At 42.0% G+C, this 25,558-nt stretch overlaps 1 protein-coding gene and 1 non-coding gene across 2 annotated transcripts; both read left to right on the top strand.

Moving 5' to 3' along the window:
• Positions 1 to 10,785: 10,785 nt before the first annotated feature.
• On the top strand, positions 10,786 to 22,177 carry ube2d2 (ubiquitin-conjugating enzyme E2D 2 (UBC4/5 homolog, yeast)). The gene is made up of 7 exons (XM_023990405.2): positions 10,786 to 11,197; positions 13,018 to 13,081; positions 20,846 to 20,877; positions 21,034 to 21,111; positions 21,351 to 21,456; positions 21,752 to 21,845; positions 22,050 to 22,177. Exons 1-7 carry the CDS (start codon positions 11,174 to 11,176, stop codon positions 22,093 to 22,095), a joined length of 444 nt encoding a protein of 147 aa, XP_023846173.1. The 5' UTR covers positions 10,786 to 11,173; the 3' UTR covers positions 22,096 to 22,177.
• trnas-uga (transfer RNA serine (anticodon UGA)) lies at positions 19,049 to 19,121 on the top strand. Its single transcript has one exon. It is a non-coding gene; the product is annotated as a tRNA-Ser (tRNA).
• Positions 22,178 to 25,558: the final 3,381 nt, after the last annotated feature.

The raw sequence follows: 25,558 nt of genomic DNA, 5'->3' as shown, positions 1-25,558 counted from the left end.
TTGCGACCAAGCTTTAACTTCCTGACTGATTGTCTTGAGATGTTTGCTTCAATATATCCACGTCATTTTCCTACCTCATGATGCCATCTCATTTTGTGAAGTGTGCACCAGTTCCTCCCAGCAGCAAAGCACCCCCACAACATGATGCTGCCTCATCCCCGTGCTTCACGGTTTGGATGATGTTCTTCAACTTGCGCCTCTCCCCTTTTCCTCCAAACATAACGATGGTCATTATGGCCAAATAGTTATATTTTTGTTTCATCAGACCAGAGACAATTTCTCCAAAAAGTACGATCTTGTCCCCATGTGCAGAGTTGCATTACCGTAAGTCTGGCTTTTTTATGGCTGGTTTGGAGCAGTGGCTTCTTCCTTGCTGAGCGGCCTTTCAGGTCATGTCGATATAGGACTCGTTTTACTGTGTGATATAGATAGCTTTTGTACCTGTTTCCTCCAGCATCTTCCAAGGTCCTTGCTGTTGTTCTGAGATTGATTTGCACTTTTCGCACCAAAGTACGTTCATCTCTAGGAGACAGAACGCGTCTCCTTCCTGAGCGCTATGACGGGCTTGCTGCGTGGTCCCATCGTGTTTTATACTTGCGTACTATTGTTTGTACATGATGGACTGTGGTACCTTCAGGCATTTGGAAATTGCTCCCAAGGATGAACCAGACTTGTGGAGGTCTACAATTTTTTTTCTGAGGTCTTGGTTGATTTCTTTACACTTTCCCATGATGTCAAGCAAAGAGGCACTGAGTTTGAAGGTAGGCCTTGAAATACATCCACAGGTACACCTCCAATTGACTAAAATTATGTCAATTAGCCTATCAGAAGCTTCTAAAGCCATTACACTATTTTCTGGAATTTTCTAAGCTGTTTAAAGGCACAGTCAACTTAGTGTATGTAAACATCTGACCCACTGGAATTGTGATACAGTGAATTATAAGTGAAATAATCTGTCTGTAAACATTTGTTGGAAAAATGACTTGTGTCATGCAAAAGGTAGATGTCCTAACCGACTTGCCAAAGCTATAGTTTATTAACAAGACATTTGTGGAGTGGTTGAAAAACTAGTTTTAATGACTCCAACCTAAGTGTATGTAAACMTATGATTTAACTGTATATACCACGGGTATAACAAAACATTTATTTTTACTGCTCTAATTACGTTGGTAACCAGTTTATAATGTCAATAAGGCACCTCAGGTGTTTGTGGTATTTGGCCAATTTACCACGGCTAAGGGCCCTTAGTCTTGGTATATTTGCCATATACCACACCCCCCCATTCATTATTAGCCTACTACTGTACATGTACAGACAGTTGAAAAACACTCAAGTGTATTTTATCAACACATCTGCTGTAGTTAGACCTGACAGCTCTGCATTTGCCATTGGTTCAAAAAACCATCGCTGCGTTTCCCCGTGGCATCTTGGTGTGTGTTGTTGACTGCGTGTGAGGAACCTGTTTCTGTCTCAATATGTTGGCCTCTGCAAGACCTCGTGGAGAATGATACAACACATCTCAGGAGATCTGCTCATCCTACAGCCTGTCACTGCATAAATAAATGAGAGGGAGGAATTGAGTGATGATAGAATGGGAGCACGGAACGAGAGGAGTGAGAGAGTGCAAAATAAGAAGGGGGGAGGGGTGTGATAGTGCACATGCTTATGTGTGTGTGTGTGTACATGCGTGTGTGTATGTCTACGTGTGTGTGTGTGCGTGCGTACGTGCGTGCGTGCGTGCGTGCGTGCGTGTGTGTATATGTGTGTGTGTTCATGCCTCCACAATCTCTGACCCAGATCAGCTAGCAGCCTAGCACAGATCCATGGGTCTTTGAAGGTGTGTGTGTGTGCATGCTTCACACATGAAGGACCATCAGTGTACATATGCTCACACACACACACACACACTGACAGAAACAACGGTCCATCCCCTAACAGCATGTCCTCATTAGACAATCTCTCTTTTTCTCTCTCTCTCTACCTCCTTTCCTTTCTCTCTCCGCCTCTCTCTCTGTACCCCTCTCCCTCCTTCTCTCCCTCACTGCATACTCTAAAGGGCTATAAATACTCTGTCCTGCCATAGTACGCACAGAACTAAGAGAAAACTGTCAACGTGTGACCTACCTCACTACGGGCACCACACACATGAATATTAACTGTACACACACTCACTCACACAAATATCAATACTGTTGGGTTGTACTTTGAAATACTTGCTATACTAGAAGTTAATGGTTATATGTAGGAGGAATGTAAATGGTGGGGTCAAGGGAGGGTGGAGAAGAAGTATGGGTCTGGAAAGTTACTAAGTGAGGTCTCTGATAAGGTTGGATAGCTGTGGATTAGTGAGGAATGAGGGCCGAGGTTAAATCAGATGAAGGGAGAGGGAACAGTTTTATAACCCACATCCCTTAACRTCCTGCCTAGCAACAAAGAGATAGTGTTTAGACGTGCAAGCACGAGACTCCTCCTAAAGGAGGGTATAAATACTGGTGCTGGTTGGAACATGTCTTGTCTTATTCAGATGTTTGACCCATTGGGTGAATTAACTTAGTTTGAGCTTTGACTAGTTGTCTGTTAGTTTTTCACTGTGTTTGTCAGAACCTAACAATACTAACTGTCACACCACTCTCACACTCTCACACACCACCCCCACACACACACACACACACACACACACAACAACACACACACACACACACACACACACACACACACACACTCACACACACACACACATACACACCACTCACACACACATTGAATACTAAACTGTACATCTCACACACACACACATGAATACTAACTGTACACGCACACACTCACACACACACACACACACACGCGCACACACACACACACATACACACACATGAATTTAACTGTACACACACTCACCACACACACACACACTCCACACACATGAATACTAACTGTACACTCACACACACACATATGAATACTAACTGTACACGCACACACTCACACACACACCACGCGCATACCACACACACCACACACATACACAACATGAATTCTAACGTACACACACTCACACACACACACACACACACACACACACTCACCACACACACACACACACACACACATGAATACTAACTGACACGCACACACTAACACACACACGGCGGCATACACACACACAAACACACACATACACACACACTACACACACATTAATTCTAACTGTACACACACAATACACACACACACTCACACATGAATACTAACTGTACACTCACTCACGCACCACTCACACACATGAATACAAACTGTACACTCACACACACATACACCGCACACTCACATACACACAACACACATGAATACTAACTGATACACTCACAACACACACCACACACACACACACACGGACACACACACATACACACACACACACACACACACACTCACACACACATGAATACTAACTGTTACACACAACACACTCACACACACATGATTCTAACTGTACACACACTCACACCACACACAAATGAATATTTAACTATACACACACTCAAATACAGATTCACACACCACAGGGTGCAAGGTGCCCACAAGCCATGCCAGGAGTGGTGTATGTGTGTGTGTTGTGGGTGATGTGTGTGTGTGTTGTGTGTGTGTGTGGTTGTGTGTTGTGTGTGTGTGTGTGTGTTGTGTGTGTGTGTTGTGTGTGTTTGTGTGTGTGGTGTGTGTGTGTGTGTGTGTTGTTGTGTGTTGTGTGGTGTGTGTGTTTGTGTGTATTGTGTGTTGTGTGCATGCATGCTTGCATTCTTGAACGAAAAATCCTTTCATCCTTACTTCTTGCTCCTTCCATCCTTCCTTCCTATCTCATTACTGATCGCTGATCTGACAGTGCTGAACAGGTTAAATAGCTCAGCAAAATTGTGGTTTATCCAATCCATCTATCCTTTATTTTTTGCATATAATGTACAATATGTGAGCCATTCAGACAAGACCTCTTTGCAGAGTAAGTCTGCGAATGGAGAATCTCTGATGATGATTGATCTATTCTCTGACTGGTATGCTGAATGAAAGGTACAACCTTAGCCTTGAAAACGCTCTAATGTAATACCTGATAGCCTATCAACTTGAGGGAGATTGCGTGAGTCACTAGAGAAATAAAAGACAGCTGGTTAGTAGCAACTTTCCTCAGAAAGTGGACCATGAGGAGAGCACTAGTATGGCCATGGATAGTCACACAGTTTTTTATTAACATTACATGCAAGGCATGTGAGAAAGGTGACTCGGGCTCTCCTCAATAGTCTTCCCTCCATTCCTTGTGTCCTAACTCCCGTCCTTCCTGCAAAACTCTAAATGTCAATAGGCAGGCCAAATCGAGGGCTTTGATGATAGTGTCGTGTCTTTGGCTATGCCGGATTAAGTGATATGACATGCTATCTATAAAATCCTTTCTCTGTAATTAATATTACCTGATTGAGCTAATCATGTAAATGTAATTAATCTAGAAAAGTCGGGGCACCACGAAAGAATATTTATAGAGCAGTTATCTTCCGAATAAACTCTAAGACCTAGTAATATTTTACTCAATAGCCAAGTCAATATTAATCGTCACCCTTATTCAGTCTCATCTGAAAGTTGTAAATTCTGTTATCTTCACGAACCCTGGCTAACAAGTTGAATCAGCAATAAAATTGGGTTTAATTATTTATTTACTAAATACCTAACTAATCACACAAGAATTACAATTACACAGAATGAATCATACCTTGATTAAAATTTTGTCATAAAGGAAACGTCCCTAGTGGACGGAACAGATATGACAGCTGGTTACACAAAGAAAAGGGGGTTGGGTTTGAGTGAAAGAGCGGGAAGACTGAAGAACAAAGGGAGAAGCGATGTCTCTATCGGGCCGTAGGCAGCTACTCTATCGTAAATACAGAATCTTATGCATTCTAAATTACCGCCCATTTGGAAAAGGAAAATGCAATAAATATTTACTCTGAGCTGCGCTTCAATAGGTTGGTAGTAGATGGAAGGCATCAGAGTCCTTGTCCTTTGAAGAGGTGTCTCTGGTGGTGAACGGGAAACGTGTAGTGTCGTCGTTGTTTGGTAGACGGATACTCTGTCTGTCCTCTCCTAGCCCACGTTTACAGTGGTCGCTGCTAACTCAACGGCTAGGAGGTATCCCTTCTGTAGCGAATAAGAGTTCAAAGTTCATACCATTCGCAACCAAAGCTCACGCTGAGGTGGCTTCATTCTGTAGTATTATCTGAACCTTCTGACATCAGACCGTCATCCTAAATGTACCCGGAACAGAAGTTACATTTTCGTCAAGGGCTTATATAGTGGAGGAGAAGAAGGGTGGTTTCATAGTTTATAATCCATGTCTCTTCACAGGGCGGGCCACTGATTGAGTGTGTAAACTTTCCCAGATACAGTTTAGGTCGTCCTGTCATCAGTCATAATGTCTCAGATGACAACCGAACTGACATCATATTCATTAAGTACCAACGATTACTGAAATTGGTTCCTTTCCTCCACTTGTTTCATGTTCCCAGACACTCTATGTTCAACAAGGCTATTCAAGAGTCCCTCTGTAGAGTCAAGAGAGAGGAAGAGGAAAAGGTATTTATGGGGGGGGGTCATAAACCTTACCCACAGGCCGTTCTCTCGCGAGCCCGTACGGGAGTTGTAGCGATGAGAAAAGATAGTAACTACTAACAATTGGATACCACGAAATTGGGGAGAAAAAGGGGGTAAAATTCAAAAATATATATTTAAAAAATAATAATAAAAAAATATATGTGTGTTAGTGCTGGGCTGGAACAAAATCCTGCACATTGTGTAGTTCACCAGGATTGAAGATCACTAACTAGTCTTTCATATAAAATCTGGTGAGAACGGTTTGCAAATCTGAGCCATTAGATTGGTTAAAGTCCATAGGATCAGAAGGTCCTATTGGTCCTGGGAGATTCTGTCTGTCCATTAGCCTACATCATACAATCCTCCATGTCTTTCTCTCTCTCTCTTCTCATCTACTTCAACTCCTCAATGTACCTGTCACATACTCTCTTTCCTCTCCTGCCTCTCACCTAGCTCACACTCTGTCCCGGTTCAGTGCCTCCATTCATCTGCCGTTGTGCTCTCTCTCTTCCAAATCGTCCTGATCCCTCCATCCTATCCCACGCTCTCCTAATCCATCTACAGTAGCCTACACACACCCATTTCCTAATGTAACAAAGCTACCGTCTGGGCTCCCTCACCATTCATAGAACTGTAGCCATACTGCGCTCATTTCACTAAAGGCCTTTATATATGCTCTCTCGGCTCCCTCCTCTTATCTGAAATGTTCTCTCTCACTGTGATGTCTCTCTCCTCTAGGCTACATTCTATTCTCACAGTGGCATTGAGCTAGATTATGTGTTTACTATTACAGATGAGCACTATAGCACACTGCCCAGCTGCGTTCCAACACACGCGCGCGCGTGTACGTGCACGCGCGGCGCACATGCACATACACCCAGTCAAACGCGCCCCACACGGAAAACCCGGGCTTTCCCGAACGAGTGTCAATCTGTCCCGCGTCCCCCTTTTTTCCCACACCAGAAACGGGCGATAATCTCCCAGTTAGGCATCGTTGCATGTGACTACGTGCACACAGTCCACACACTGCCAGGGTTGTTGTGACCCCGATAAACATGACAATCTGTGCAGATACTGTGTACTAAGGCTCGCTGAACCTCCATCACCTCGTCTGATGCCGCCAACGCGTAAAAGCCGCTCTTCATTAACACATMAAATATTCCATAATCTAATGATGCAATAAAAGCATGATATACTGCTTTAATGAACGCAATAGGCTACATACAATATGCTGATACGCAACTAAGCATTKCGAAACTCCATTTTGTCTCTCATTTGGCTCTCAGTGAGACAGAATGATCCGGGGAGGCTAATACAAATAGAATAGTGAGGAAAGTGAGACCTTACGCGCACAATTTGTGCAGATGCACATAATTTCATTAGGCATAATGTAGCAAGAGGGAGCAACGAGAAACGTTAATAACGCGACATATGCAGTATATTACGTTTCAAACCCACAAAAATAAGAACACAACCACAGGTGCAGGATGAATGACATTAGGAGCTKCTTCTACCTCGCAAATTGCATCCTAAAAACAATCAAACGAATCAGTTGCCTGACGGTGTGAGTCAAATGTGCATAAAAATACATCTAGACATCGACAATGTAGGCCAAGCTATAGAGCTCTCACKGCAGTTAACGTCATGGCTATGAACACTCCGATAACGCCTACGCAAGGGACCTCACTAAAAATGGTTCAGGGATGGATAAATGACAAGTCCCAAAACATATCCTCTATTCACATCGTCACTTCCACGGATCCATTTATTAACTCCTGACACCTACCCATTTCATCAACATCTAATAGCCTACATACAGGCCTTAGATCCATAAATTAAGCAAAACAGACAATGTAACCAATTATAATTTTACCTTTGAGTCTTCCTTTCGCTGTCATCGTCAAACTGCCAGAAATGTTTCATTGGAAAGAGATGCTATTCTCTCTCTCTCTCTCTCGTACTCTCTCTCTCTCTCTCTCTCACACACACACACACTCTCTCTCTCGCTCTCTCTCTCTCTGGTGGGTACATGTAGGCCTACTTCAGAATATCACAAGGCACGGGGCGAATAAAGCGAGCTCATGCAGCATCACCATGTCACTCAGTGCACGCGGAGAGACATTCCCCATAATAAGAAATAAAGGGGTATTTCCTCATAGTGCACAGGTCGTATCACCCTCTCGGCATTCAGAACCTAAAACAGATTTGCTGAAGACTCAAAAAGGTGGCAGTGTCAATCATCAAACACTTTGCACCGATAGCTCGACTATGTTGCTGTTTCATCAGTGACTCACCATCCAATAACCTTATGATTGTTTTGTTTTATTATTGGGGGATAAATTAAAAGGGGGGAGAAAAGGGGATACACACACACATGCAATCACATATCGACATTATTGCAGCCATGTTTGCAGCCAACGCAAAGCCAATGATCCAAAACAATAACGCATAAGCATCATTATATATTTGTGCGTACTTTTAACCGGCCGATCGTCGGAGTTCATGCTCGCACCGCTGTCGGACATCCTCGGGGGCTTCTGTCAGGGGCCAACCAAATGTATCTGGTCCTCGGGCAGACGTCGAGAATGTTTGCAGTTGCGGGGTGCGTTTGCTGCAGTAGCATCCCTCGGTGTCTTCTAATCTTTCAAACGGGGCTGCTGGGGAGGTCTGCGGCGGGTCTCTGGGGAAATAATGAGCGGATACCTGTCTTCTGGGGCATGCTGGGGCACCGTGTGGCCTGGATGAAGGTGTGAAGAGGCCTGGAGCGTACTAGGCTGCCTCTCTTCGCAGGACTCCCTCAGTGCGCTCTGTGGTGCGGCGACACCCCGGAATGGCGAAAGGAGGAACTCCCACGCACACACTACACACTCTGCCTCATATAGGGACTGCCTCATACCGCCATCCGGTGGAGGTTCTAATGCGGGGTTTCCCCCTTTCGTCCTACGAACCAACCCCCTGATATTCTGTTATTACCGGTGTGTGTATGTATGAATGTGTGTGTGTGAGTGTGTGTTCATAACAATAGGCTAATAGTTATATATTTATTTTATTATAGGGGATCTGTCCCTGTTGGGGATCTGCCTCAGAGCTCAGAGTAGAGCATATTCATTATTGTGGAAGCATCACACATCTATAAAGGGCATCACGTTTYGGGTATAGGCTACAAATGCCTACCAATAAATACACAAATACAATGCCCACCTGCAGTGGTATGTCTGATTTCTTTTTTGTGAGAATGCACACTGGGTACAGGTTACTGCAAGCAGCCCTCTGTATGCAGCGGCATCTCTTTTCTTTCCATAACCTTAGGTGAAGATCCAGCACAAATAGTAATAGCCTCTTAGTCCCCTAGGCTACATAAGTGCACTACACTCGTCCTCTATATGAACATTTATGGCAAAAAAGGTAGTGCCTCGTAGTGCACGCACACCCTGTCTTCTTCTTTAAAACCTGGTTTAGGATAGTGGGGTGTAGAGACGCAATATCAACTGAAGCGCAATAAATTAACAGCAATTAATGCACGTGAGTAAGTACAGAGTATAAACATGAATGAGAGGAGCATGATCTTATTTTCATTACCGTCATTATTAGGCTGCTTTCCAAATAGACCAAGGTCTATATGTTTCATGTGAAAATGAATTCAAGTTAAGTCAAAACAGATAATACATTAGTAAATAGTGAATGCTGAATATTTGACATCCAATAAAAAATGACATTCTGTAAAATTGTGTTTAGGGTGAGGTAGTGGACTGGAATGRTCCTATCTGCTATACTTTGTTCTGTACCATACAGTCATTGTTCTGCACAGTGACACTTCCTTTAGTGCTATATTCTCGCGATAAGAACGTCAACCAGTCCTTGTCCCTTAATAAAATTCACCCTGGGATATGTATTTTATTGTTTAACTGTCCCATAGAAATGTAATACCCCATATTCATAAACAGGAATCATAATGATTTACATGATTGTGGTGTGTTCAAACCATTTCTATTGCAACTAATTTGCTGTGAGATGTGTTAGTAAACCATTTGCAAGGATCTCTCATGAGCTTGCAGCAGTGCAAAATATATGCATGAAAGCCATTTTGGCTCGAATCGTTCACTATTGGGCGCGTTCGATCAGATCACTTTTGTCAGCCTTCTAAAGTGTCGCATTATGGGGATAAAAATTGTCCGACTTGAGCCTACATGAGGACTGCATAAACTTTACAAAAGACATGTGATCAAAGGTCATGAAGTTTGACTGCAGACGACTGCCAATTTTTGCAGTTGCTCTTCACCAACTTATGGTGCTTTCAAGACAACTGGGAACTCTGAACAAAAAAATTGGTTGAATCATGACATCAGTGACCTTCTGGTCAGGAAAGTTCCCAGTTGTCTTGAACAGAACTGAAGTCTGAGATTTCCCAGTTGTTTTGAACACGTCATAAATCCTGTAYCCACCTCCTACATTGTGGTAGGCTCTATTATCAACCAATCATTAGGGTGTTTTGTTTGACCCACATGACCACATGACACGTGACCAACTTTGCTTTGGACTGATTCATGTGTAGGCTATAATTGAATGTGATATTTGAGGCTCTCTTTCACCAATTGATAGTACAATGCACACCTATATTTACAATACAGTTTGTGAGAATGTGATATGGGGGTTTGAGASATGCTTATTTCGACATTACAAAMAAAAACTTTTATAAACAATGGCAACACTTCCATGTTACACTGAGCCTCGATGTTGAAAAACCTCATCCGTGTCTGACTTTCGGCTATCGAGATGCACTTCCGCCTTTTCACTCTTGGACTGTCGTCTACAATCGGTTGTTTTCGGCTTACTACTCAAACGAGCCCATTCATATCCTGTCGCCTGTTGAGAGCCAAAATGACGTCAATTGCACCGCTATGTTGTCCGCGCGCAATCTCTTGCTGCATTCATGTGCTAGTCGAAACTTAGAAACTCGGACATTCGACTTACTAACTGGTTGTAGTTTATACACGTGCCGCGTTCAACGAATCAGGAGGTATGACATTTCCGAATTTTGTAGTTCCTACTAGTACATGAACGCGGCATGAAGTGCTGAGGTCGAGTTCCCCTGCTCAGACGTTGCATGCGTTAACCAATGGTTYCGTGCAACGTCATCGACTGCGTCATCGACTGCCAGATTGCTATAACATATAATTTGGTTAGCTGATACTTCAAATACTTATCCAGGCATTGTAAGATCTGGCAGCCGTCAATAACCCATTGGCAGAGGAACGCACCCATTGGCAGAGGAACGCGCCCAATAGTAAAAGCAGGGTGAGTGAGTGGTTTGGTAGCCGCTGCAGTAGGAGGAAGGAACGCGGTTCTACCCCTAGTTAGTCTCTTTCAGTTTCGCCATAAAAATATATCAGTGTGCCCGTTCTGATAGCAATCGGTGATTTTAGTATTAGAATAGGGTATTATTTGAGATAGAAATATTTCGAATAGTTACCCCCCGGATAGAGACAGCAACCGCCATTTTAATCGAGTATAACACATTTTCGGTGACAGCGCTAGCACAACAATGGCTCTGAAAAGAATTCACAAGGTAAGAAGGAAGTCAACGACAAGGCCCAATGTTTCGCAGTTATAATAAAAAAAGCGATATATTCTAAGATGTTTTCTATTAGATGTGTTATCTGAATGATGTCGGGATTAAATGTTGTGTGTTTAAAAGCTTGTTACCCACAGTACGGCAAATGGGCTCACGGCCGTGAAGCAATGCGCCTCGGTCGGTGTTCGATCCACATTTTTGGGCCCTCCACCTTTTGATAACGTTACTATTTTGCCATCTAACGTTAGRTCGTTAGGTTAGTAATGTATCTTTATCCAGAGAAGATCAATGTACTTTACATATCTATAATCGCATCATTCAAACTAACTGGTTTACATGATAGTCGTTTGATTGGTAGTTAGCTGGCTAACAACATTCTTTAGGTAACTAGTTACGTAGTTAGCTATGGCTAATTCAGTCGGCGGCTAACGTTAGTTGTCTGCTAGCTATCCAGACAGCTTTCTAGCCAACGGTAGTAATGCTAGCCATTAAAATGTAGTTTACTGGATTTGTGGGACATAAAACATTAATCACTTAGCTAACTAGATAAAACATGACGAATGCAGCTAGCTAGCGCCTAACTCCATATCCCAGCCTTCCACTCCACTAACTTCACAGATTTAAATGGGGCCCCGAGAAACGGTAGTGAGCTAACGTTAACAAGATGAGTTATAGTTTTATTCTCACATTAGTTAGCTACATAATGCAGCTAGCTAGCTAACCAGTTAGTTGGATGTTTACTAGATGGGTAGATCACCCGGTGGGCCTTTTTTTATTACATGTAATTGTCAGTCATCACTCATACTTTTAATCAAGATACAATGCGTGACAGTTAGCTAGCTAACATTGGGGCATTGTTAACAAGCTAAAGTTATGGATTCATTACTTTTGGTAGTCATGTTGACAAAATATTGCCAGCTAACGTTAGTAGGTACCAGGCAATCCCAGTAATAGCTGCCATGATGTTGACTAAATATCATGGATATCTCAGGTGTGACTTGGGGGAATTTTTTTGTTGTTGTAATGTAACGTTTAATTAGTTCATTTTCAATTACCAAAAGCTTAGTAGAATGAAATTATGAGATCAGGCAGTTAAATCTAACAACATTTAACTGTTTTTAGGTGTTCTGTTGTTAACTCTGGTGTCACATTACTAGTGAGGGCATGATGTATAGAGGGCAGTCTTGGTGGGTGGGTGTGTGTATGTGTGGTTTATTGATGAACAGTCCATTTGAGCTGTTCAATAGAACTTGATTGATATGGACATCTGGCTGCCCTTTAACATTGTGAATAATCAAGTTGTTGTATACCAAATATGAGGAGGATACCCCCTTTGCCCTCAGAACAACCTAAATTTGTCAGGGCATGGACTCTACAAGGTATCAAAAGTGTTCCACAGGGATGCTGGCCCARGTTGACTCCAATGCTTCCCACAGTTGTGTCAAATTGGCTGGATGTCCTTTGGGTGGTGGGKCATTCTTGATACACATGGAAAACTATTCAGTGTGTAAAAAATCCCCAGCAGCGTTGCAGTTCTTAACACACTCAAACCGGTGTCACTGGCACCTACTACCTACTCAAGGCTAAAAAAAAATCCTTCTTTAACCTGTCAACTCCCCTTCATCTACACTGATTCAAGTGGATTTAACAGATTACATCAAGGCATGATAGCTTTCACTTGGATTTACCTGGCCAGTCTGTTATGGAAAGAGCAGGTGGTGTTAATGTTTTGTATACTCAGTGTATGTATTGGTCTATAGGCACATACGTTCAAATACTATTGTCATTGCTAACCACTTACTCCTGTCTCTCAGGAGTTGAATGACTTGGCACGGGACCCACCAGCCCAGTGTTCAGCAGGACCAGTAGGAGATGACAGTAAGTAGCTCCTCATCAGGCAACACAACAATACTATGACATTTCAGGCTTCTAAAGGTCTTGTAACAAGCAAACAAACAAGTAGGCTAGATGCAGATAGTTTTTTTAAACGGTGGTGAGTCTGGTGCACCCTGGTTTATTAGGAATCTCTCAGTGAACCACAATCACAGAATCTGGACTGCATATAAAAAWAAAAAAAATTKATAAAAAYGTTTTTGTTGTTGTCGTCACATACACTGGATAGGTGCGGTGAAATGTGTTGTTTTACAGGGTCAGTTATACTAGTACGGCACCCCTGGAGAAAATTAGGTTTCACTTTTGGTGTTGGGTCAGGTACCAGGAAGTCTGTGCAATCCAATAATTATTTTATGGCTCCAGTAGGGTTGGTGAGATGTCCGTCATAGCCAGCAGCAGCATGAAACTCTGTCACTGCCTTGCCATATCGGACCTGACCAGTGACCACCATAAACAGTATATTGTCAATTAATTGATCAGATTGCAAACGTTTCCCTGTATCTGACAAATGACCAAAAACCAAGCCATTTTAACAGGAAGGGYATTCATTTGTATGGAATGACTGGTTTTCATCAAGCTGTCAGCTCCAGAGGAAGCTTCTCACTAATCTGGTTCAGGTTATTAATCAATCTACCAGGGTGTTTACATACACTACAGGAACAAGATCATCCACATGCGTTGATCACATTTTTACTAATACTGTATTATTTAGTCGYTTGTTTGATCGATAGACAGTTGGTCGACCAAGATTTCTTTAGTCGAGCAGTAGCAAAAAAAACATTTKATGGTTTAGAAGACACCTGTCTGATTCGCGCCTATCTGAGTGGACTAATCCATTGTGGAGGCCGTGGGGATGGCACAGTCTATCACTCTATGTGCTACTGAAATTGTATATGGTTGTATAACGTAACAACAATAGTGCAACACTAATAAAAATATAATTTTATAACATGCGCTTTCTCCCGCGTTGGATAGCGGTCGCTGTCCACGGTTCTGAAACTCATCAGTGCACTTCTAAACTGCCACCTTTTCCTAGACCATGTTGCTGCACAATAGCAAAGTTATCCAGCATATTGGTGTTGCAAACAATGCAGTGGTGGCAGCAGCAGAGTTGGGAGATGAGAAAACAGCCTTTGCCTTAATTTTTTAAGAAAAGTGACGAGAGGGGGAACCCCAACTTAAATAGGTCTATAATCAATAGCCTAACTGTTAAATGTCCCTGGCTTTATAAAGACAGATTCTATTCTGTTGCCTGTTTGAGTGTTTGTTTAATAGCCTACTGATTCCGTGAGCACCAAGCCTCACGCAACCACATGTTGGATAAYCAATTTCACAAATTCGGCTGTTTTTCATATTTGCTATGCTGTAATGAAGGCGTGACACTTTTTTTCATTAGAACAGCCTCTCTGCTATTACTTCTAATTTATTTAGTGTTTACGCTGTTCCAAATTGTAAAACAATTATAATAACCCTCCTTTCTCTTGACCTCATTTGTTATTATGATCATTATAATAATAAGTAATGTCATTCTCATTAGTAGGCTTAGTATAGCAGCCTTGTATAACCACCATCGAACTGTGGGCCTAACACGGAACCCAAACCGGCTGCGCGCGTGCACTATCGTGCATAAATGTATTTTGCCCCCRCACACCAAACGCYATCATGACACGCAGGTTAAAATATCAAAACAAACTCTGAACCAATGACATTAATTTGGGGACAGGTCGAAAAGCATTAAACATGTATGGCAATTTAGCTAGTTAGCTTGCACTTGCTAGCTAACGTTAATTTGTCCTATTTAGCTAGCTTGCTGTTGCTAGCTAATTTGTCCTGGGATATAAACATTGAGTTGTTAGTTTACCTGAAATGCACTAGGACCTCTACTCCGACAATTAATTCACACATAAAACGGCCAACCGAGTCGTTTCTAGTCATCTCTCCTCCTTCCAGGCTTTTTCATCGTTTAACTTATATGGTGATCGCATCTAAACTTTCATTGTATTACCACGACTACCGGCAAAACAGTTTGTCTTTCAATCACCCACGTGGGTATAACCAATGAGGAGATGGCACGTGGGTACCTGCTTCTATAAACCAATGAGGAGATGGGAGAGGCAGGACTTGCAGCGCGATCTGCGTCAGAAATAGGAAMGAGTTCTATTTTAGCCCTTGGTGTCGCAGACGCGCAATAWTTGAATAACYAGGATTTCTAAATTTATTTTGCGACGCTCGCGCACGCGARGTGTCCGGTCTGGTCAGCACGTAAGAGCACATCCTGTTTAGTCTTAATACCGTAACTTATTTAGGTCTATTTCAATACTTATAGTGCATTCAGAAACCATTCAGACCCTTTGACTTTTTCCACATTTTGTTACATTACAGAAGGCTGACAGGAGAATAAGGAATCTAAAAAAGATTTTCCCATCAATTTAATTCATCTTCACACCCCATAATGACAAAGCAAAAACAAGTTTTCACTGTAACTTTTGGGGTATTGTGTGTAGATTGATGATGGGGGGAATATTTTAGGGTAAGGCTGTAATGTAACAATGTGAAAAAAGTCAAGGTCTGAATACTTTCCGATGGCACTGTATCTATCAGTCATTCATTCATTCCTTCATGTCATCACACCGCATACGAGTCATTCATCAATCAAGCATTTTAGTTTTAAAATAAAATGACAAAGCGACCCTTGAATAATTAGCATAAACAATAAATAAGCTGCTCCATTTCYGAAATTGCATTCACGAATTAATGCGACTATTTTATGTCTTTGCTGTAATAATGGCTTTACAAAAAAGCTTTACCGCAGACTGTTACGCTTATAATTTTAGTGTTTACATTGTTCCAAACGGTCAAAGATGATATTGTAATCTAACAGCACCTGTTTTYCACACATAATATACACACAGCGCCTGCTCCTTTTTGATCTCCACTATTTTCCACAACTAGTCAAATTTATTCCACACTTCTGACTTCCCCTTTTTCCTCCTGAGCAACCAGTAAACATTTCCKCCCCATTCGAGTTTATTTGTGACGTCCAATGCATCCATTTGACTGTTGTGTGTTCGGAATTTGTGATTATGATASGACCTCTATACCAGGCGGTGTCAGAGGAAGACCCTAAAAATTGTCAGACTCCAGCCACCCTAGTCATAGTCTGTTCTCTCTGCTACCGCACGGCAAGCGGTACCGGAGCACCAAGTCTCGGTCCAAAAGGCTTCTTAACAGTTTCTACCCCCAAGCCATAAGACTTCTGAACAGCTAATCAAATGGCTACCCGGACTATTTTAATTGTTCCCCCACCCCCTCTTTTACACTGCTGCTGCTACTCTGTTTATTATCTATGCATAGTCACTTTAACTACCTACATATTACCTTGACTAACCAGTGCTCCCGCACATTGACTCTGTACCGGTACCCCCTGTATATAGCCTCGCTACTGTTATTTTACTGCTGCTCTATAATCATTTTTTTACTTATTTTCCTTAACTGCATTGTTGGTTAAGGGCTTGTAATTAAGCATTTCACTGTAAAGTCTACACCTGTTATATTAGACACATGTGACAAGTAAATAAAACATCTGCATTGCTTGCTGTTTGGAGTTTTAGGCTGGGTTTCTTTCTGTATTGCACTTTGTGACATCAGCTGATGTAAAACGGTTATATAAATACATTTGATTGATTTTATATATGGCAGGCCCTATTGGTCACGTGCATGCAATGAATACATGTGTCACATAAAGAGAGCAAGGGTTGAGGGAATAGTTTTTCCCTAAACAAATMAGGGATTTCGTTAACAGACCTTCCAGTCAGAAATGGCTGTAATTGTTACAGCTTCAGCAATACGGACAGCGCGATAAACACTGTTGATGTTCTGTGGTGGTACCTGTAGCAGGGAGGAGAACGAAAAACAATGGGTCAGTCACTCGCTGTCTTATTTATTTTTTAAATATATTTTTATTAAACAGCGCAGCAAGTCTGAGTCCGTCACAATCAAATCAATTGCGGTCGGACTCCTTTTTAGTCATTTGGGTCTCAATTATTTCATCAAATAGTGCGCTATAAGCATCAGACAAGCTTGGTGCATATAGTTGATTTGATAAAACACACAGGATATGTCTGTATGGAAAAATACACATAAAATAAATTCTARCAATTGWTTAGTCGAAAGAACAAAGATTTCAGGAGACAGCCCTAATCCATACCCATTGGATATAGTAATCACATCTGACTGGCTGATTCACTGAAAATTAAGAAATTGTTATTAAACTTCATTATAAAGCCAAGTTAAATTATATAAAGAATGATGGACAACTTTGGAATACTTTAAATGAAATAGGAAGAAAGACACTTTCATCGAATCAGATGGCTTATTCATCACAACCATTTATGTTCCCAGTTATTGTAATGAATACCTAATTTGTAAAGTGGCAAATGTTTTTTTTTTTTTAGAATGAACAGCATTGTAAGTTAGAATTTTGTAATGTTGGTGTGGGAGAGGTGGAGAAATTGTTATCGATCAATAATGGCATTGACAACTTAGATGGAAAGCTACTGAGGATTGTAGCTGACTCTCTGGCCACTCCTATCTGTCATATCTTTAATCTGAGTCTAGAGGAAAGTGTTTGTCCTCAGGCCTGGAGGGAAGTCAAAGTCATTACGCTACCCAAGAGTGGTATAGTGGCTTTTACTGGTTCTAGACAGCAGATCTATCAGCTCTTAGTAAACGGATGAAAAATATGTCTTTGACTAAATACAATGCTTTTTCTCTGACTTTATAGTCTGCTTATAGACCGGGGCACTCGACATGTAATGCACTGATACAAATGACTGATTAGTTGAAAGAAATTGATAATAAGAAGAATGTGGGAGCTGTACTGTTAGATTTCAGTGCAGCCTTTGATATMAAATAAAATCAAAGTTTATTTGTCACGTGCGCCGAATACAACCTTACAYTGAAATGCTTACTTACAGGCTCTAACCAATAGTGCAAAAAAGGTATTAGGTGAACAATAGGTAAAAAAAGAAAGGCTATATACAGTAGCGAGGCTATAAAAGTAGCGAGGCTACATACAGACACCGGTTAGTCAGTCTGATTGAGGTAGTATGTAGATATGCGTAGCGGTTTAGCATCCGTCCATCTCCATGCCTCTACCTGGGCTCGAACACACATCGACAACAGCCACCCTCGAAGCATCGTTACCCATCACTCCACAAAAGCRGCTGCCCTTGCAGAGCAAGGGGAACAACRACTTCAAGGTCTCAGAGCGATTGACGTCACCGATTGAAACGCTATTAGCGCGCACCCRGGCTAACTAGCTAGCCATTTCACATCAGTTACATATGGTTAAAGTGACTATGCATATATGATGAACAGAGTAGCAGCAGTAGCGTAAAAGAGGGGTTGGTGGGTGGCGGGACACAATGCAGATAGTCCGGGTAGACATTTGATTACCTGTTCAGAAGTCTTATGGCTTGGAGGTAAAAACTGTTGAGTAGACTTTTTTTAACCATAACCTGCTGTTAGGAACTTGTTTTAACAACCTGTGCCATATCATTCAGAGCTATTCATCTAATAGAACTGAGGGTTTTCTTTAATGTCAAACATGTAGGGTGTGATGTACTGCAGGGCAGCTCTCTAGGCCTTCCACTCTTATTTTTGTCTATTTTTACCAATGACCTGCCACTGGAATTCAACCAAGCCTGTGTCCATGTATGCTGATTCAACCATATGTGTCAGCAACTACAGCTAATAAAGTCACTGAAACCCTTAACAAGCAGTTGCAGTCAGTTTTGGAATGGGTGGCRAGTAATAAACTGGTCCTGAACATCTCTAAAACAAAGAGCATTGTATTTGGTACAAATCTAGACCTCAGCTGAATCTGGTAATGAATGGTGTGGCTGTTGAACAAGTTGAGACTAAAGTACTTGGTGTTACCTTAGATTGTAGTCCCGTGTGGCTCAGTTGGTAGAGCATGGCGCTTGAAACGCCAGGGTTGTGGGTTCATTCCCCACGGGGGGACCAGGATGATATGTATGAACTTTCCAATTTGTAAGTCGCTCTGGATAAGAGCGTCTGCTAAATGACGTAAAATGTAAATGTAAAATGTAAGATTGTGTGTGCGTTTTATATATATATATATTTTTTTTTAATTCAATGATTGTAAAGAGGGTGAGAGGTCTGTCCATAATAAAGAGATGCTCTGCTTTTTTGACACCACACTCCAATAAGCAAGTCCTGCAGGCTCTAGTTTATTCTTATCTTGATTATTGTCCAGTCATATGGTCAAGTGCTGCAAAGAAAGACCTAGTTAAGCTGCAGTAGGCCCAGAACAGAGCAGCATGTCTTGCTCTTCATTGTAATTCGAGGGCTTATATAAATACTATCCATGCCAGTCTCTTGGCTAAGAGTTGAGGAGAGACTGACTACATCACGTCTTTTTAAAAACAGTCAACTTACGCACACACCCACCAGACATGCCACCAGGTGTCTTTTCACAGTCCCCAAATCCAGAACAAATTCAAGAAAACGTACAGTATTATATAGAGCCATTATTGCATGGAACTCCCTTCTCATATTACTCAAGTGAACAGCGAACCTGGTTTAAAAAGAGATGAAGCAGCACCATGGCACAACGCCCCCCTATTTGACCTAGATATTTTGTGTGTATGTATTATGTAGGCTGTGTGCCGTTTCAACATTTTATGTAGTTCCTTTATTGTCTATCAATGTTTTGTGTAGAACCCAGGAAGAGCAGTTGCAGCTAAAATACCACATGAACACAACCACTAGCTATAATCCTCTGTAGCAAGCACAACATAACATACATTTGCTGTTCTGAGACCTCTTGTAGTCAAATAGGCTAATGTCTGAGATTACGCGGTGTTTACTCAAATTCCATTTATTGATCATAATAAGATATGACGTTCAAAGCCATTAACAAACTGAGTGGTTCACTCAGACAAGTGTCAAAGGCCATCTGATATCTTTCTGCTAAATGATATTGATATTAGTCTTATCAGGGAATATGGTGATGAAATGCATTGGCTTATCGTACCAGTGTTGTCTCTAGAAAACTAAGTGATTCCACTGTTTGTCTGCCTGCTTGAGAATCACTAGCTGTTAACCACACTCTGGCAACCATCTGGTCTGGTATATACTATCCCTGCCCTGTGCCCTCCATGTTGTACAAGGTAGACTAGTTGTTGTTTTGAAAGGAAAATGTGACACATTTTGAGCTTTTGTAACCCTTGTCCAAAACTTGTTTTGGGCTTCTAACATCCCAGATAGGCTAGAGTAGCAACCTGGGTCGTTCGAATAAAATGCTTGTATAATGGTCCTAAATTCTTTTATTCCTTATATATTTTCTCACATTTCCCCATTTTTACTTCAGGATGGTATTGGTGCATTTGTTTAAAATGTTCTGAAGTTCTAGTTCTTTTTAGTTGAGCGCTTTACATTCATTCTTATCTTTAGATGGCATTTGGCTACTCCCCTGTGTTTTTAGGACGGATTACGTCAGCAATATAACAATTGCTTTAATACAAATATCCATTTGCTTAACTACTGCCCTGACATCATGAATGATGTCAATCAAAAACAAATTCTACTGCTGGAATGGTATTATAAGTCATATAGAATGAATATCCAGCCCCACCCTGGGCGTTTGCCTCATCCTGACTTCACAGCATTCAACACTCTCGCTACACTGACTACGTCTGACGGTTTCACTGCTCTCTCTTTCAGTGTTTCACTGGCAAGCCACGATAATGGGACCTGTAAGTACTGTGACGACAATCAGTCATTATCATAAATATGAGCTTTTATTACTTTCTATAGTACAGTGTATCTCGCCATGATGACATTTTCCTAATGACCTGTGAAGCTCTAAGATTGACTTGATACTAATGGTGCTGAATCTTCTACTCTAACAGAATGACAGTCCTTATCAGGGTGGGGTGTTCTTCCTGACTATTCACTTTCCCACAGACTACCCCTTTAAACCGCCAAAGGTGAGCCAGAAATACGTGTGTACACACACACACACACACACACTGAATTTACAGATGACATCCACTTATCCTAGTCAATCATACACACATGCATTTGTTTGAATGTGTTTTTTATGTGATGGCTGTAACTGCGTCGTTTCCTGATGCTCCTTTTCTGTACCCTTCATCCATTTTAGTTCTTTCTTCTTCCTCCTCTTAACTCAACCATGTCCATTCTGTTTGTTTCTCTGTGTGTGCAGGTTGCGTTTACCACGAGAATCTACCACCCAAATATCAACAGCAACGGCAGCATCTGTCTGGACATCCTGCGATCACAGTGGTCTCCCGCCCTCACCATCTCCAAAGGTACACTGTACAGTAGAGTATATGGTGCGGTTGATTCCTGTGTCTGGTGCGGTTGATTCCTGTGTCTGGTGCGGTTGATTCCTGTGTCTGGTGCGGTTGATTCCTGTGTCTGGTGCGGTTGATTCCTGTGTCTGGTGGGGTTGATTCCTTGTGTCTGGTGCGGTTGATTCCTGTGTCTGGTGCGGTATGAGTGACTGACTGAACCTCCTGTTTTTCTGTCTGTTTTCTAACTCATTTAAGTTTAGCTCTCCTTCAGTCCTAAACCAATAACAGGACCTTGACCTCTTCCTTTTAGTTCTCCTGTCAATCTGCTCTCTGCTGTGCGACCCAAACCCAGACGACCCCTTAGTACCTGAGATCGCCCGCATCTACAAGACGGACAGGGAAAAGTGAGTATATAGCTTCAGAGGATAGCGTTCTTTAGGATGACATATAACATCTTAAGTCCATGTTGTTAACATAGCATGATCTTGTTAGATCCTTTAGATAATCCTCTGGTTATTGGTCTGTATGCTAAAACTGTTGAACAGATAGTGATCTGGACACCTACTGTGTTCAAGAAGCAGAAATTCACTATTTTTCTCTGCTTTCAGGTACAACAGAATAGCTCGGGAATGGACACAAAAGTATGCAATGTAGTGTTGGCGTAGAATCATGACCAACCACGTCTACAGCTAATGTTAGCGGAGCTTTAGAAGTAAAGAGAAAAAAATGAAAAAGAGATCTTGTTGGTTTCCATTGGAATGTTTTCTTTGAGCCACATCTCCCCTTAACCAGAGCACCTGTAAACTCCCTCTTTCCTGCCCCCCCCCCCCCCTTCACGACCAGTCCACCCACCTCGGCCTCCACCCAACTTAACCTGACAGCCAATGGTGTACATATTCTCAAACTGCAGTCGTACCCCCCTTGCCCCTTGTGCTCCTTTCATACCCACCCCACGCTCCCCTCCTTATTCCTGGTCATATTCCTGATGCAGGCAGGGCTGTTCTTCTCCCCTGCTGACGTTCCCATAGGGCCCTGCCTAGGGCCCTACCTGCACCCTCACTCCAAATGTTCTTCATTCTTAAAGCATTCCTTATCTGTATGACTTGGGGACTGTTCCTTTCTTTTGGGGGGGGGAGTCTGAAATTGAGGGATTTTTTTTACTCTACCTTGTTTTCTTTCCTGATCTCCCAGCTATATAGGCCTGATTTCAGGAAAGCCTTTCACATGTTGAGCCGGGGACACTTGTGTGTTTTGTATAAAATCTAGTAAGGAATTATTTTAATCATAGCAGGCTATAAAATGGAAAACTGTTATGGCCTTTTCGTCTGTTTCTCTTGAATTATATGAAAGGACTTGAATTTATCCACTCTCCCCCACTATTGCCATAAGCCAAGATTGTTCCCTTGCGCGCACACACACACCCAAACTCAGTTTCTCCAAGACCACCACCTTCGTTACATTCACAAACTGGAGGTTTTGGACCAGGTATTTTAAAGAAAGTTTTCTTAGTTTAACCTGTTTTATTTCCCTATAACTCATAGGTTGCATTTTTGTTATTGTTGAAATTCGAGGCTAACATCTTCAGGCTTGGGCTCTGGGTGCGAGGACAAAATGCTCCTCACACAAACAAACTCTGTATATTAAATTACCTGAGAGGCTCTTTGAGCTTTGTGTGTTGATTAAACTGTGTAATAAAAACCATGACTCAAGCGTCCACTGAGTTTCAAACATCACTTGCTAGAGAGATGGATGGAAGACCGCTACTGGTTTTGCTTCATGTCTTTCAATAGTTTTTTAATTAAAAGGGGGAAAATGCATATTAAGGGCTACCATGTCTAATGTGGCCCTAATATGTAAATAATTTTGCTCTGAGGAATTGCTCTGAAATGCTGTAACTTTATACCACTTGCCTTACAAGTATCTGCCTGTCAATACATTTAATCACATCTTACATAAATAATATGTTGCACATTAGACTGAAAACATGACAAATAACTGTTTAATTTTTGTTTAACCAATATTTCATGTTTATGTAGTAGCTTATGTTTTTTTTCTCCCAATACATCTAAATAAGTTGTCTGATTATTAAAAACCTACAGCAGAGTTCATCAACTAWATTCAGCTGCGGGAAGCACCCTCTGAAAAATCAAGTATCACTCTTACTAGTATTAGCGGGCGATATAAACTCAGCAAAAAACGAAACGTCCTCTCGCTGTCAACTGTTTTATTTTCAGAAAATTTTACGTGAATATTTGTATGAACATAAGATTCAACAACTTTGACAAACTGAACAAGTTCCACAGACATGTAACTAACAGAAATTGAATGTGTCCCTGAACAAAGGGGGTTAAAAAAAAAAGTTACAGTATCTGGTGTGGCCACTAGCTGCATTAAGTACTGCAGTGCATATCCTCCTCATGGACTGTACCAGATTTGCCAGTTCTTACTGTGAGATGTTACCCCACTCTTCCACCAAGGCACCTGCAAGTTCCTGGACATTTCTGCGGGAATGGCCCTAGCCCTCACCCTCCGATCCAACAGGTCCCAGACGTGCTCAATGGGATTGAGATCGGGGCTCTTCGCTGGCCATGGCAGAACACTATATTCCTGTCTTGCAGGAAATCACGCACAGAACGAGCAGTATGGCTGGTGGCGTTGTCATGCTGGAGGGTCATGTCAAGATGAGCCTGCAGGAAGGGTACCACATGAGGGAGGAGGATGTCTTCCCTGTAACGCACATCATTGATATTCCCTGCAATGACAACAAGCTCAGTCCGATGATGCTGTGACACATCGCCCCAGACCACGACGGAACCTCCAAATCGATCCCGCTCCAGAGTACAGGCCTCGGTGTAACGCTCATTCCTTTGACGATAAACGTGAATCCGACCATCATCACTGATGAGACAAATTTGCGACTCGGCTGTGAGGTCTTTTTGCCAGTCCTGTCTGGTCCAGCGATTGTGGGTTTGTGCACATAGGTGACGTTGTTGCCGGTAATGTCTGGTGAGGACCTGCCTTACAACAGGCCTACAAGCATTCAGTCCAGCCTCTCTCAGCCTATTGCGGACAGTCAGCACTGATGGAGGGATTGTGCGTTCTTGGTTTAACTCGGGCAGTTGTTTTGCCATCCTGTACCTGTCCCGCAGGTGTGATGTTCGGATGTACCGATCCTGTGCAGGTGTTGTTACACGTGGTCTGCCACTGCGAGGACGATCTGCTCGCCGTCCTGTCTCCCTGTAGCACTGTCTTAGGCGTGCAATTTATTGCCCTGGCCACATCTGCAGTCCTCATGCCTCCTTGTATCATGCCTAAGGCACGTCCACGCAGATGAGCATGGACCCTGGGCATCTTTCTTTTGGTGTTTTTCAGAGTCAGTAGGACACTAGAGGCCTTTCTAAGTTTTCATAACTGTACCCTGAATTGCCTACCGTCTGTAAGCTGTTAGTGTTTTAATGACCGTTCCACAGGTGCATATTCATTAATTGTTTATGGTTCATTGAACAAGCATGGGAAACAGTGTTTAAACCCTTCACAATGAAGATCTGTGAAGTTATTTGGATTTTTACGAATTATCTTTGAAAGACAGGGTCCTGAAAAAGGGATGTTTCTTTTTTTGCCGAGTTTACATATGTAGCACAGGCAAAAGCAATTTTTCTGCTTTGCCAAAAAGGTAGTTGTGTAATTAAGAACAGTATCTTGCAGGATTCAATAGCTGGAATTGTAAGAGTTGTTTCCCTGTCACTTTCTCTGCGGTTGTCATTCTATTGGAATCCGGAAAGAACAAAACCCTGTCCTCAAACAAAGTTATGGGCAAAGACACAAAACATCCACATCAAATTAAATATTTTTCTTGATCAAATAACATGGGAAGAACTTTTTGTGCAGTATTAATTTACCATCCTTTCAAACCACAACGTCAATGTACATTAATGTATTGTCCATAGGCTGGTCATACCTTTTACCTGTTGACTTTCCATCACCATGAAGAATAACAATGCACAATACAGTAATTTAGTTCTTTGCGACATCAAATGGTTTGTGATGTGGCTCAGTTGGTAGAGCATGGRGTTTGCAATGCGTGGGTTGTGGTTTCAATTCTCACGGGGGACCAGTA

This window comes from Salvelinus sp. IW2-2015, linkage group LG6.2, assembly GCF_002910315.2.
Source record: "Salvelinus sp. IW2-2015 linkage group LG6.2, ASM291031v2, whole genome shotgun sequence".
In the NCBI taxonomy this organism is placed as follows: domain Eukaryota; kingdom Metazoa; phylum Chordata; class Actinopteri; order Salmoniformes; family Salmonidae; genus Salvelinus; species Salvelinus sp. IW2-2015.
Note: the sequence above shows the minus strand (reverse complement) of the source record. Positions and strands in the feature narration are given on the sequence as shown.

What these genes read in the sequence shown, in the direction of transcription:
- ube2d2 (XM_023990405.2), top strand. Translation starts at nt 11,174, where the DNA reads ATGGCTCTGAAAAGAATTCACAAG. An exon ending in CTCTGAAAAGAATTCACAAG is followed by an intron (nt 11,198 to 13,017) that starts GTAAGAAGGAAG and finishes CCTGTCTCTCAG; the next exon opens with GAGTTGAATGACTTGGCACG. An exon ending in ACCCCTTTAAACCGCCAAAG is followed by an intron (nt 21,112 to 21,350) that starts GTGAGCCAGAAA and finishes CTGTGTGTGCAG; the next exon opens with GTTGCGTTTACCACGAGAAT.